The sequence below is a fragment of the Drosophila serrata genome, unplaced genomic scaffold, assembly GCF_035046125.1.
Source record: "Drosophila serrata isolate PLE 108 unplaced genomic scaffold, ASM3504612v1 contig_240, whole genome shotgun sequence".
Taxonomy (NCBI): Eukaryota; Metazoa; Arthropoda; class Insecta; order Diptera; family Drosophilidae; genus Drosophila; species Drosophila serrata.
The window spans coordinates 65,847-78,873 of record NW_028257138.1 but is presented as its reverse complement, the minus strand read 5'-3'; the positions used below and the strand labels follow the sequence as shown (position 1 = coordinate 78,873).

The window sequence follows — 13,027 nt, the reverse complement described above, 5'->3', positions numbered from 1 at the left end:
ACGCTCGGTTTGATTTAGTTGGTTTATTTATCGGTTTATAATACGTATTTGAGTGAGTTGCGTGTGTATACATATGAGTTAATTGGCTTAAGACGTACTGGCCACAATATGGCCCGCTCTCATTTGCATATTTGGAGTAAATACTGTAGTTCTTACACATAGATAATCTGGTTAGCGCGTGTGCCTAGTTATTGTAATCTCATTATGGGTTAAACAATTGACACTTTCTGCCGGCACACAACAAGGACAACTACAAGCGCGTGTTTTTTCTCTAGGCGTACAAATACGTAACATACATACATCTATGCAGTACACAGAAACAGGTACAACTATGTGGAATGCTGGCATTTGCGAAGCCATTGCTGACCCTTGGAATATTTACGCTAGCTAATACAGAGACGAGTACATTGTGGCTTATAAATAATTGTTGCTTAGGTAAATAATTGATATAATTTTCATAGAGTTTCGGTAATATCAGTGAGATTTCATCAGTGATTAAACAATTAACTTCGCCAAAAGGCGGCTTCAACAGTTACAAATACTCTTAGCTGCAGAGTGTGTGACAGAACATAAAACTTAAATATATACAATAGTAAAACTGTAAACCTGTGTAGAGATTCTCAAGGGAGTATTCTTGGAGAAATGCTCATATATACTGAGCTAATACAGAGTGTTGGGGAATGTCAGACTTAAATATATACAAAATACTTTGGGGTTTCGGTTCCAAGTGAACACATTGACAAAGGTGCCGCTAACGCTAATCACAAAACAATAAATCAGTCCTAACATATTTACACGGAATGCTGATCTGTTCAGATATAGAGATACGATTACCTAATAGGACTAATACAACAAGTGTGCGATGCCAAGGACTTGCTGATCTGGCACAAAGCGGAATCAAAGCCGAAGCCACGGATCCTTATCTGTCCGGAAACAGTGACTCGTAGCTAGGCGGCAGATCCTTGGGTGTTGCCGGTTGCTGCTGCTGGGGATCGTGCTCGTGCAGCACGCCATCATCGTACTGCGGAGCCGTTGGCAGCTCAATGGTAGGCACATCCGACTGCAAGAGAGGGTGACAATTAGTTTGTAAACCCATATAATTGCGAAACCTTTTCTCACCCTGGCACGGCGCTGGTTAAATCGTGCGGCGGAGGCCTCATGCGCCCGCTGCTGCACAGTAATGCAGTTCCAGTACTTCCAGCAGATCCATACGCAGAAGCCGACGCCCAGCATGGTGAAGATGAGCGACGTCAGGGCCGATATGGCCACATTGGCTGTGTCTATCTCCTCCGTCACGATGGCGTCGTGGAAGCAGGTGCCCTCGTCACGGCACGGATACAGGCAGTTGGTGATGTTGTCCCGCACAAAGTGACGCGAGATGCACGAGTACGGGTCCTTGGGATCGCACAAGAAGTCGCCGTTGAACTGGCACTCAGAGTGGGCGGTCAGCACCATACGCAGTTCAAGCGGGTCACCCAGGATGTGTCGCGAGCGGTCAATAAAAATGTGAACGTTGACCTCACGGTCACGCTGGTCGAAGATCAGCCGCCCGGCCGGCCCATCGATGGCAATGTCCGTGCAAATGCGCTCGCTGGGCGAGCGATTGCCGCTGCTGAACTGAATGTAGTCGATGCACTGCTTCGACACGGGATCGCGCCGAAACTTGAGCCGCGTGATGATGGTGTAAATGCCGCGCGGCGGCCGCTCGTTGGTCAGCACTCGGAACTGGCAGTCGTACTTGATCTTGTTGGCCGCATGTCCGTGGGGCAGTGTCAGGTTCCACGCCTGCGTTATGATAGCTCCGGAATCATCGTCAAACTCCAGCCGCACCGTGGGGTCGCCCCGGAACGGCTTGGACAGCGTGTAGAAGAGTTTGTCCGAGCATATGCTATCCTGCAGGCGAACTGAAATGAGGAGATGAATAATAAGAAATGGGAAATCCCTTGACCTAAACACTATGCAAACTCACCATTTTTGTAGGCAGTGGAAAAGGCGACCAGCATCGCCAGGGGCCACAGCGCCCCCATGCTGCACTTGACCAACATCTTGACACGTGCCCACACGTCCCGAGTACGTCCTAACTTATCCGTGACCTTTTTATTTATTTAATTATCCAGTTTAGCTAGCATTTGCGTTTCGTTTGTTTATTGCTAAAATTGTAAGAATGTGACCATAGCGGGAGAGCTGGTATATACTAGTAAGGAAGTTAGGTGGAAAAAATACTAACACAATACAAGAAATACTATTTCGGTAATTTTGTAATAAAATCATATATTGATGATAAAATTTGACTGCAACTTTAATTAAATAAATACCTTAATAGGCAAGTCAAATTACTTTAAAAAACGTAACGTATTTATACCCTGCAAGGTATACAAATTTCAGTCAAAAGTTTACAAAGCAGTGCAGGAGTCATTTCCGACAATATAAATTGAAAATATTCTTGATGTAGTTTCTCAGTTTTGGAAATATCTGAATGAAGCTTTAAATTTTATATTTTATAAAGTCTCATTTGTAACCAAGTCGGAACGGGTCGGATCGAACAACTTTATCATATACAACATACAATATATATATAAATATATTTCCATATATCCATCAAAGCCATCTTGTTTTATTCTATAATTTCGGTTTACATTTTATGTAAATCCGACTACTTAACCGTATAGATGCCATAGGAAACTAAAGTGTGAATATGAATTATGCATTAATTCGTTTTTATTTGACACAAATTATGATATTGATGATCGAATTCCAATTCTTAAGGAAATAAGAACTTTGGTGTGCCAAACTTAGCTTCCTTTCTTGTTCAAAATATTTTTGCGTTCTCAGTGGAAACGTGTTAGTTTTCATTTTGGTATTTCACAAAGTATGAAATTTAGGTATGCTCTGACTTTGCTGTCTAGCAACACTGTTCGAAGTACACATTCATCAAAAACAGTTGTTACGTGAGAGTTTTCAAACGTATAATTATATAGTTTCCAAGTGTTTTCTTGAAAATTTTATCTCAGGAAAGTGTCTTGCAGTGATTGTACAAATGTATTAGCATAAAAAGGTATGTTTATAAAAGTGTTTGCGGCGATAAAGTGTGTTTTAAGTGGATATGAAAAAAACGTGTGTGCATGTGTATTGGTAACATAAACGTGGCTTTGTCTGGGGAAAAACGATGAAATCATGCCAGAAAACCGAACAAGGCCATCAACGAATGTTTGCTTTTGGTTTTTCCTATGGAAAACAGGCCCATAACACTATAAATATAAATAATTTTTGGTTATTAACGGCGAGGCCATTTGGCGTGCAAAAAATACATATGTCTCACGTCCGCCATATTGAATTTTTGCAACATACATATGTTTGTATGTTTGTGTGAGTGTGTTGTGCGGCGGCTTGTTGTTTGTGGACGTTCGTGATTGTTTACATATGTATGTCTGGCATTTAATAATCAAAAGAAAACGCGCATTAACCAGACTTGCCTTAATTAGTTGAATGCCTAATAGTTGAATTAAAAATAATATTCGTGCTTGTGTCAAATCTGATGTTTTTCGTTTCTCCCTTGCAGCGAAAACTAACAACTGCAAATTGAGTTGAAAGCCTAAAAACTTGATCAAGGATCAAGGAAGAGCTAAGCCGAGTCTGGCCGCCACAATGGAGCAGTTATTTCAGAACTATCGCGAGGATGAGCGGCGGATCGGCGAGGAGTATCTGTCCAGTTTGCAGGATCTGAACTGCAACAGCAAGCCACTCATCAATATGCTCACGATGCTCGCCGAGGAGAACATCAGCTATGCTCCCGTCATAGTCCGCGTGGTGGAGTACTACATCAGCCAGGTTAACAAAAAAAACAAGCGTAATTTTTTAGAGACCAAGACACCACACACACGTGCTCAGTGAACAGAAGGTATCTTTTAGCGACGAGTTCATGTCAAAGTTGTTGTACAAAGTGTGGTTGACGGATGCTGTTTGATTTTGCAAGGAACTCTAACGAGAGACAGTGTTTTTCCTAGTTTTAGTTATTTATTGATATTCAATGGTTTGATATTTCTTTCTATATCACTTAAAACCATTTTATATAGACTATATTTGTAACTATATCAAGATTTAATAATACATTTAGATCCCTTCTCTTTTTTTAAAACATGATAACCGTTTTAATAGTCATATTTTCCGTCCTCGTTGGTGTTCCTTAGCAAATGAGCCTTCCCCCATAAATCTCCTTTAACGGTAGATAGGTTTTATATCTTAATATTTATCACATAATTTGGGTTTTAAGCCGGAACTGTCGATTTTTAATCTTCTACAAAGGTAAGACTGCTCCTTTCTTATTTCTTTCTACTTTGGTTCCCAGAGTTTAAAGCTAAACAGAAACAACGAAAAAAAGATTAATAATAAACCAAAAACAAGAAAAACGCAATAAAAAGAGAAAATACTTAAACAATTGTCACCAAGTTGTCTTTTATTTTATACAAAAAACATTGCCTGCTTACCAGCATCGTTCGTAAGAGAGTGATGTGCAGCAATTTTTGTATTGCCAAAAAGAAAAGAAAATAATCGCAAATTTTGGTAACATTTTCAATTAAAAGCCCTAAGTAGTTTTATTGTTAAATTTCAATGCTTCTTTTGCTCGAAAGAGGGTTAAACCTAATGCTAACTTTATACTCCGAACACTACACTGTCCCAGAATATAGTTTCCCTTGTTAGGACCCCTGTCCCGTGGAGATTAGGTCGCTTCACCATGGAATTAATCAAAAATAAAGTTGGCCCAGCCGTGGATGACCTCTTTGGATGATGTCGCTGGATGAACGCTGAACGTGCTGATGTGTCTGTTAGTCGTCGTCCACCCTTGTTCTGTCCATCTCTCTGTTCGAATCGCGATCTTTGCTAGCGACGCCCCCACTAGACACTTATTGTTCTCTTTTTCTCACCTATTTTACCAAACTCTAAACAGGTGGCGCCCGAGTTTAAATTGCCCATACTATATTTAATTGATTCGATAATAAAGAATGTGAAAAGCAGCTACGTCCAGTTGTTTGGGCAATGCATAGTCAACATATTCCTCAACGCCTTTGAGTCGGTAAGTCACCATCGATTTAGTTATTTTTATGAGCTAAAAATCTAAAAAATAATTATTATCACAGGTGCAAAACTCACAGTCGCAAGTCCTGGAAAAGGTACGCGAACGTATGTATGCCCTGCGACAGACCTGGAACGAGGTATTCCCACAATCAAAGATGTATGCCTTGGATATGAAGGTCAAACGATTGGATAATAATTGGCCAATTACCGCCAAACAGCCAGCAGCCAACAAGATCCATGTTAATCCAGCCATTCACGTTAATCCAGACTTTTTAAAGACGGTAATTATACCTAAAAACTTTTAAAAGTAAAATCGAACTAAATTCGATATTAAATCCTTACCAGGGCATGGTTCCTGTGATGCCCGTTAACACCACACTGGCCAGCGATATGGAAGAGATTCTGCAGGCCAAAACACGCGAGCTACTGGAGCTTAAAAAGCGCAAACTAGAGCTTGAGCTCGAGCAAACCAAGAAGCATTTAGAGGAGCAAGAACGTCAGCTTAACGATACGATAGCTCCAATGGTCATGCCAGGGCCAACGACATCTGCCATACCCCCGCCCATTGTGGATCCCGCCGCTACGGGTGCCATGCGTCATCAACGGCCGCCACCCCCAATGGGTATGATGCCCAATATGCCAGTGGCCTCACAGGTAAGCCAAAACTTCTGAGTGTGATCTTTGTTTATTGTAGAGTTATCTTTAAATTCCCTTCTGCAGCAGTTTCCGGCCAAGCCAAAAGTAAATCCAGTCAATCCAGCCTTGCTCAACTCTGTGCGCCCCCGAGATCCGCGACTGGCGCGACAGATGCAGGCTCAATCCTCATCGCAGTCGGTCGCACCCGTACACACTGATCCTCGCCTGAAGGCCAAGTCAACCTCATCGAACTCACAGAAATCTAGTCGCTCGCGTAGCAAGTCACCTGTGCGAAATAACAGCAGTCGTTCTGACAAGAGCAACCATAGCAGCTCGTCCAACCGCAAGCGAAGCGAGTCCAAAAGCTCCACAGCCTCTTCATCCTCGTCGGGCACCGATGTGCGGCATAAAAATGGCAGCAGGTCAGCTCAATCACCGGCAAAGCGATCCGGAAAGAGCTCCAAAGATCGCTCAGATCCCTATGCTCGCAACGGATCGCCCACGAAGCGCAAGAGCTCCTCGCCAGGCGCTTCGCCCTCCAAGTCCAAACGCAACACATCACAGAAAACCTCCTCGTCTTCGTCGAGGGGAAAGTCATCATCCGGGCGATCGCGCAGTCGATCACCGGTCTTCATGGACATTGATCTGCGCCGCAGCAAGTCACCACAGCCAAAGGCAGCGGTACTCGTCTCCCTACCTCAGGTGACAACATCATCCTCGTCATCAGCAGCAGCAAAAGCACCAAATGATTTAGAGAAACGTAAGAAACCATTTTTAATTCTAATTTCACACTTGTTAGCCAGCAACCAAGTTGTCGTCTTCTTCGACTTGGAACGTAGCCCCACTACATACGACAAAAGCGTAGTTGAAAATGCAGAAATAACGAACCATATTGGCGGCACTCGATGGCTTAGGCAGGTGGAAAAAGGGCGGGTCCTTCAGGTCGTTGGCGGTTGAGTTGCTAAGGGAAGTTCTCGACTATGCTTTAACCGATGTCTGTGATATAAAACCAAGCTGTGATGCCATGTGTACCCATGGATATGGGCATATACACATATATATTTTTGGCAATGATTCTCCGAGAGATTTGATTGTTTCCCGATGGATTTTACAAATCTTCTGATGTTTCCATTAGATCTTATATTTTTTTTAGAAGAAATATCTTCTTAAAATCTCTTTGAAAAAGACTCGACCACCTGCTGGAACGTTGGGAATCCTTCGTTGTTCTTTTAACTGGGGAATTTTTGAATCGTTTTAAGGCAACCAATCAACCTATAATAAACTAACTTATGCCATATTTTTTGATAAATACTTAAGCCTGCTTTAATGAATTCATAAACAAAAAGAAAAATGCCAAAAGTTTAAACAATCGTAAACGAAAAGTGTAAATAAAAAATGTGTTTGAAACCCTTTTGCATTCCAAGTTGTTTTAATTAATGCAAATTACAAAGCCAGGTGCCGCCAACGAAAAAAGTACAAACTAAATTTAAACCCAAACTTAAACCATGTCAAGTATATTTCCTGTAAAACCTTTTAAGCCAAACCAAACAGACTATTGATAAATTTGATGATTGATTAGATGAAGAGATAAACTCAAATAAAATAAAGACTGCCGACTGTTTTAATTTGTTGTTAACCAAACCCGTGTAAACGAGGCTAATTGTAAACTTGAAACTAAAAATTGGGCACTACCCAAGGCAAAACTTAATGTTTACGGTTTTGATTTAAGAGCATTCGTTGTAGTGTTGGTATAAGTAAATGTTATATATAATTTTGTATTTTGTAGAACGGCACTTTTACCCTTCATTTAATTACTGTTAAACTTTTCAATCGTAATTTTAGTTTTTTAGTCTAATCTTTATAAGGTCCCCTACGGATTTATGTTTTATTTATTAATTACTCTTTCTCTAGCCTTATTGTTGTTGTGCCTGGTGTTTTTTGGTCTTGTTGTGCCCCGCCCTCTTTTAATTTCATTATGATTTTGCCCCTAGTTCCATCTAGACCACTTTCTGCTTAAATATTTCTATTCGGTTCAGTTTCCGTTTCCTCCTCTCCACAATGTGTGCCCCGAAACCAAAGCAAAATCAATTTTCTAGCTACATTTCAAATACTTGAACTAGGCCCTACTCCTCCAGCGCCTCCAAGTCCGCCGATTATAGACGTATCGTCTTTGGACACTGACTTGAGGCAGCGGCCAAAGACGCCGCCGCCCCCTTTCTTCGATCCAACCGACAGTCTCGACACGAAGGCCAACAAAAAGAGCAGCAGCAGCAGTAGTAGCAGCAGCAGCAGCACAACAATACTAGCTAGTAACGCCTCCGCGTCTTCGTCTTCATCTTCGTCAACGTCCTCGTCCACTTCCAAATTGCCCGCAAAAGTGTCGTTCAAAATACAAAAACAGTTTAATAAATTAGAAAAATCTACAGCGAATCTATCAACAGCAGCATCACTGCTAAACCCAACGACCTCAGCAGCCACTGCCACCTCATCATCATCACCACCTGTTGTCCCAGCAGCCTCGTCCTCGTCATCCCAGGGTAACGTATCTGACGCGCTGCAGCAGTCCATCAATAAGCTGCTGCTAGTGCAGGGCGTACCCAATCCCGTTGGACAGAAGCGACCCGCCGATCCCGCACCTCTGGGGACCGAAGAGGAGGAGCTGTCGCAGGCCCAGAAGCGCAGCAAGTCTGCCAAACTGGACGCGTAAGTTATGCGAAGAAGAAGACGGCTCTTTTACCTTATATAGTTGTATACTAATATCATTGTCTTGCCCAGTCTCTTTGGCAGCGAGGATGTAGACCTGCGCCGCGAGAATCCCGCCGTGAAGCCAGGCGTTATTGTGGTGGAAGACGACTCTATGGATGATTGCGATTTGAGCGAGGTAAGTTGGTTGGTAATAGTTGGGATTTTCTTACATCTAAATAATGTGTCTTACAGACCACAATGAAGTCTACTTCGCAGCCAAAGAAGGCAACGCTCGAGGAGCTGCGTGCCAAGTTGGCCAAGTCAGCGCGCCAGCAGAGCAAGTCCGGCAAGTTGGGTAAGTAGACAAAGAAAAGATTAAAAAGATTTATCGATTAAGAATATAGACTGGAACTTCCTTGATTCCCCCCCACCAGATAACAAGAGCAAGGAACAGGGCGTATCACAGCGCATCAAGCAATTAGCTGAGTTGAAAGCCAACGATGATTCCCAGGAGGCACACGATGAAAAGATGCGAACGATTCTCAGCCAGGCGCAGGAGATGTACGAGAATCACAGCATGAATCAGGAGCAGTACAAGGATCTAGTCCAGAAAGTGGTAGCCATCAACGAAAGCAGCAAGAACAAGGCCGACCGTCGACGTGACGATGATCTTGACTTGGATCGCAATGCTGCCAGGGATGCAGTTCTACGCAAACGCATACCCAAGCTTAAGGGCAACGAGAATCATTCGTCTGGCTCGCCTCGCAGCGACGGCTCGCCCAGATACGAGGAACAGCCGGCAGCAGCAGTTCCAGAGAAGCCCTCAAACAAGAGGGATAAAGCTAAGAGGGAACTTAAGAGACGCAAGCCCACTAAATGGGGCGATCAGGTGGATCCTGTGGCAGCTCAACGTGCGGCCTGGCAAATGGCTAATAATAATAATAACAACAACAAGCGAGGAGGAGGAATGGGAGTAGGCATGCAGATGCCTATCCCGAACCAACCTAATTTCCGTGGAATGCCGTGGCAGCAACCTCCTCCGGCCATGGTAATGGCACAGTCTATAGTTCCGCCGCCGCCTCAGCCGCCATCGATGATTGGACTGCCCCCCGTGCCGCCCGTGCAAATAAGCAAGGCCATTAATTCACTGGATAATCCCATGGCGGACGTCGTGCGTAGCATCACCATCGACGGTGGATCCAAGGAGATTCGTTTCTACAACCAGGTAGCCATTATCTTTATGGCCGGCGACGAGCCCCACGAGATCGGCTTCCAGCAGGGTCAGCGAGTGATTCTCATCGACCACAACGAGCCATTGCCCCTGAGCTTCAACGACGACTACAAGCCCTTCCAGTTGGATGGCCAGCTGCATCGCATCCGCTTTGGGTTTCCGTCCCGCGAGCTCTACATCGACGATCACTGGTACGAGATCTACTTCGGAGGTCCGGCCGTCTCCGTGCCGATCGGCAACAAGCTGCACGTCCTCAAGGCCGAAGGCCCGCCGCCCAACGTCGACATTGGCCGAGTGCGCCGGGATCTGGTAGTCGGAAAGATCAATATGATCGTAGACGCACATACAATTGTGCCGCTTTTCCTGGACGCCAGACAGCAGACCTTCCAGCTGGGCGCCGAACAGCATTCACTGCAGTTCGTGGATAGCTTTCAATATGCTCTGGTGGACGGGCAGCTGCAAAAGATCGAGTACGGCGGCCTTCCCAAAAGCATGATGCTCAACGGGGGTCGCAACTGCTTCATACGATTCGGAACCCTCCCCAAGGGCGTTGTGGCTGGCAAGACGCACGTGGCTGATATGGTGTACATTAAGACTGAAGCTCCGGCCGAGCCACCCCAACCTCCACCGGTCATTGTGAAGCCACCACCTGTGGTGGAGCAACCTTTAGCGGCAGCCCCTGCGCCCGCTCTCTCGCTGCCAGCAGCGGCCGCTGCCTTAGGCAGCTTGAACATCAACGACCTCTTCCAGAAGCTCGTTTCGTCAGGAATAATCGGAGGAGCGGCTCCTGTGGCAGCGGGACCTACCTCTACGGAGTCTTCAGGCACCAAAGAAGCGACTCCTAGTGCTCCGGAAGCCACAACTAGCACCACAGCGTCAGCAACTGTTGCTTCCTCTGCTGCTGCCGTACCGGCGGGTCCACCTATGGAACCCATCAAACGTATCGATCTTCGCAAACCAGAAACTATCAAGACCCGCCAGGCGGCGGTGGTGGCCACGCTTTACATCGGAATGCAGTGCAGCAGCTGCGGCGTGCGATTCCCACCCGAGCAAACGATCAAGTACAGTCAGCATTTGGACTGGCACTTCCGGCAGAACAGAAGGGATCGGGACTCGACCAGGAAGGCTACTTCCCGGCGCTGGTTCTACGATCTCAACGACTGGCGGCAATACGAGGAGATCGAGGATGTGGAAGAGCGCGAAAAGAACTTCATGGAGGCGCAGGGTCAGCCGGGTGGTCCCGAGGCATTTGACGAGCTCTCCCAGCAACGGTCCCTGGATTCACCCGTGCCCACGTGTGCGGCCGGAGCTGATGATGTGGATCGCTGCTGCGACATGTGCCACGAGAAGTTCGAGCAGTTCTACAACGAAGAGCTGGAGGAGTGGCATCTGCGCAGCGCAATCCGTGTGGAAGATAAGATCTACCACCCGCTGTGCTACGAGGACTACAAAGCCGCACTGAATCCTCCTGCCGAGGTGAAATCCGACAACGATGTAGATATGAAGAACAGTGATGACAATGCCATGGACACGCTGATCAAACTGGAAGTAAACGACGATGAAGACGGTGAGTTTTAGGGTGCAAATTCGAAGAGGAGGAGTTGCAATCAATATTTTTATTCTGCAGATGTTCCGAAAGCTTCGCAGACATTTTTGGATGATGACGATGACGATGTAATTGTGTTGCCCAATGAAGAGCCCAGCGTCACAGAGATTGTTGATGACGATGATGAGGAGGAATATGTTCCCGGCAATGTAACAAGAGCGGAAATGGGCAACGAATCCTCCCAGGACAAGACCGAGTCTAATTCCGAGACCAAGGAGCCGAAGGAAAGGGCCGCGGAGCAGGGCCAGCAACAGCCCCATAGTGAATCGGCCAACGAGTCCGATGTGGAGATTCAAGAGCCGAACATTCCCTTCACCGATCTGGACACGTACGTGGAAAAGGAAATGGATGAGGCCACCAAGGAGGCCTTGCTCAACGTTAAAATCAAGGAAGAGCCGAAAGACGATTATGAGGAGGACGAGGACGATGGCTTTGAAGACGTGGGCACGGTGGTGACCCTACTGCCTCTGCCCGAGGACGAGATCTCCATCCACAGCAGCGGTAAGTGTTTGACTTAAAGCCCTTCCCCAGTAAATGACCATGTTGCACAATCGTCTGGCTTCATCATCGTCCTGGCAGAAACTCAAACACATACCATCGGATCGTCCGCCTCGCCGGCGACCATAGAACGTCCAGCGTCCGTTACGTCGCTCTCGCTGCCTGCCAACGAGGCGGACCTGGATTTGGAGCCGGCGGATACGTCCGCAGCCACGGAAACGGAACTGAACGGAGAACCGCAGGAGTCCACGCATAATCTGAGCTCAGTGGGTCCGGCGTTACCTTTGGCTAGCATAGTTAATAAAATAAAGATAAATATCACTAAGAATACAAGTAGTAATAGTCATAATAGTGCCTCCACCGCCGCAACATCATCATCATCGACGACAGCGGACTCGCAAGGGTCAGCCATCAGCGTCATTGGAGGATCATCAGGAGCTGGCGGAGCAACCGGATCCGGAGATCCCGCACACCAGGTGAACACCATTCAAACTATTTCCACCATTCCAGTGCTCTGCGGCGGCAACACGTTCGTGCCCAAGATTGCGACCAGCACCCCGGCTATGGTCAGCTCGATCTCAGTGATTGGCAGCAGTTACGGCGCCAGCGGCAGCAGCAGCAGCAACAATGGAAGCAGCAGCAGCCGGAGTAACAGTTCCGGCGCCAGTGCAACACAAGCTTTAACGGAGGCAGTTGGTCAGAAATCGGCAACTCCACCGCCGCCAACTGTTGTGGAGCCGGAACCAGAGCCCGTCGTCGAGCTGAAGCCTGCGTTGCAGAACGTAACGCTCAAGCGGACGAAGAAGGTGCAAAACGGTGTCGAAACATCCGGCCTATGCTCGATCATGTAAAGCGATCGCAGGTCTCCCCCATAAGCGATATTCCTACTTATATTCAATTTTTTAATGCGATTCTTTTTACACGTTACTTAGTTTTAATTATTAGCTAGCTAGGCGAGAGCAGCAGCACCACCAGCAGGCTCCTCTTGATCTATAGGTACCCAATAGAGTTCCACATCTGGAGCTTACACCGCTCTTAAACTAATTTATTTAAAAATTTTAATAAAAAAAAGTTACAGAATAAAACAGAGTATACATAATTTGTGATAATTTTATAAACAACAAAAACGAATCAGATTTTATTTTCTAATACTTAAAATTCAATTCAAACCCAACAACAACATTATATTGTAATTATGCAAACTTTTAATGCTAATTTAAAGAAAAATAAAAATAAAAACAAGAATGAATGAAATAACCAATGTTTATGCAATCCATTTTGATTTTTAGCTTATTAGT

At 45.6% G+C, this 13,027-nt stretch overlaps 2 protein-coding genes across 9 annotated transcripts; one reads left to right on the top strand and one right to left on the bottom strand.

The window, feature by feature from the left end:
• Positions 1–8: 8 nt before the first annotated feature.
• LOC110189408 (uncharacterized) lies at positions 9–2,520 on the bottom strand. The gene is made up of 4 exons (XM_086831548.1): positions 2,228–2,520; positions 1,970–2,150; positions 1,120–1,904; positions 9–1,060 (listed from the first exon to the last, which is right to left on the bottom strand). Exons 2-4 carry the CDS (start codon positions 2,043–2,045, stop codon positions 920–922), a joined length of 1,002 nt encoding a protein of 333 aa, XP_086687674.1. The 5' UTR covers positions 2,046–2,150; positions 2,228–2,520; the 3' UTR covers positions 9–919.
• Positions 2,521–2,766: 246 nt separating this feature from the next.
• On the top strand, positions 2,767–12,983 carry Pcf11 (Pcf11 cleavage and polyadenylation factor subunit). 8 transcript variants are annotated; one of them, XM_086831539.1, is made up of 12 exons: positions 2,767–3,055; positions 3,560–3,828; positions 4,946–5,071; positions 5,136–5,354; positions 5,419–5,727; positions 5,794–6,469; positions 7,830–8,412; positions 8,485–8,590; positions 8,647–8,749; positions 8,829–11,192; positions 11,253–11,732; positions 11,811–12,983. In XM_086831539.1, the coding sequence occupies exons 2-12, from the start codon at positions 3,646–3,648 to the stop codon at positions 12,578–12,580; spliced, it is 5,919 nt and encodes a 1,972-aa protein (XP_086687665.1). In that variant the 5' UTR covers positions 2,767–3,055; positions 3,560–3,645; the 3' UTR covers positions 12,581–12,983. The 8 variants fall into 8 exon arrangements, with proteins under 8 accessions (XP_086687665.1, XP_086687672.1, XP_086687669.1 ...); XM_086831546.1 differs by having other exon boundaries at positions 2,885–3,055; positions 5,797–6,469; positions 8,154–8,412; XM_086831543.1 differs by having other exon boundaries at positions 2,885–3,055; positions 5,797–6,469; positions 8,136–8,412.
• The last annotated feature ends 44 nt before the right edge of the window (positions 12,984–13,027 follow it).

What these genes read in the sequence shown, in the direction of transcription:
- Pcf11 (XM_086831539.1), top strand. Translation starts at nt 3,646, where the DNA reads ATGGAGCAGTTATTTCAGAACTATCGCGAGGATGAGCGGCGGATCGGC. An exon ending in TCCTCAACGCCTTTGAGTCG is followed by an intron (nt 5,072 to 5,135) that starts GTAAGTCACCAT and finishes TTATTATCACAG; the next exon opens with GTGCAAAACTCACAGTCGCA. An exon ending in ATATGCCAGTGGCCTCACAG is followed by an intron (nt 5,728 to 5,793) that starts GTAAGCCAAAAC and finishes TCCCTTCTGCAG; the next exon opens with CAGTTTCCGGCCAAGCCAAA.
- LOC110189408 (XM_086831548.1), bottom strand. Translation starts at nt 2,045, where the DNA reads ATGTTGGTCAAGTGCAGCATGGGGGCGCTGTGGCCCCTGGCGATGCTG. An exon ending in TTCCACTGCCTACAAAAATG is followed by an intron (nt 1,905 to 1,969) that starts GTGAGTTTGCAT and finishes TCCTCATTTCAG; the next exon opens with TTCGCCTGCAGGATAGCATA. An exon ending in TTAACCAGCGCCGTGCCAGG is followed by an intron (nt 1,061 to 1,119) that starts GTGAGAAAAGGT and finishes CCTCTCTTGCAG; the next exon opens with TCGGATGTGCCTACCATTGA.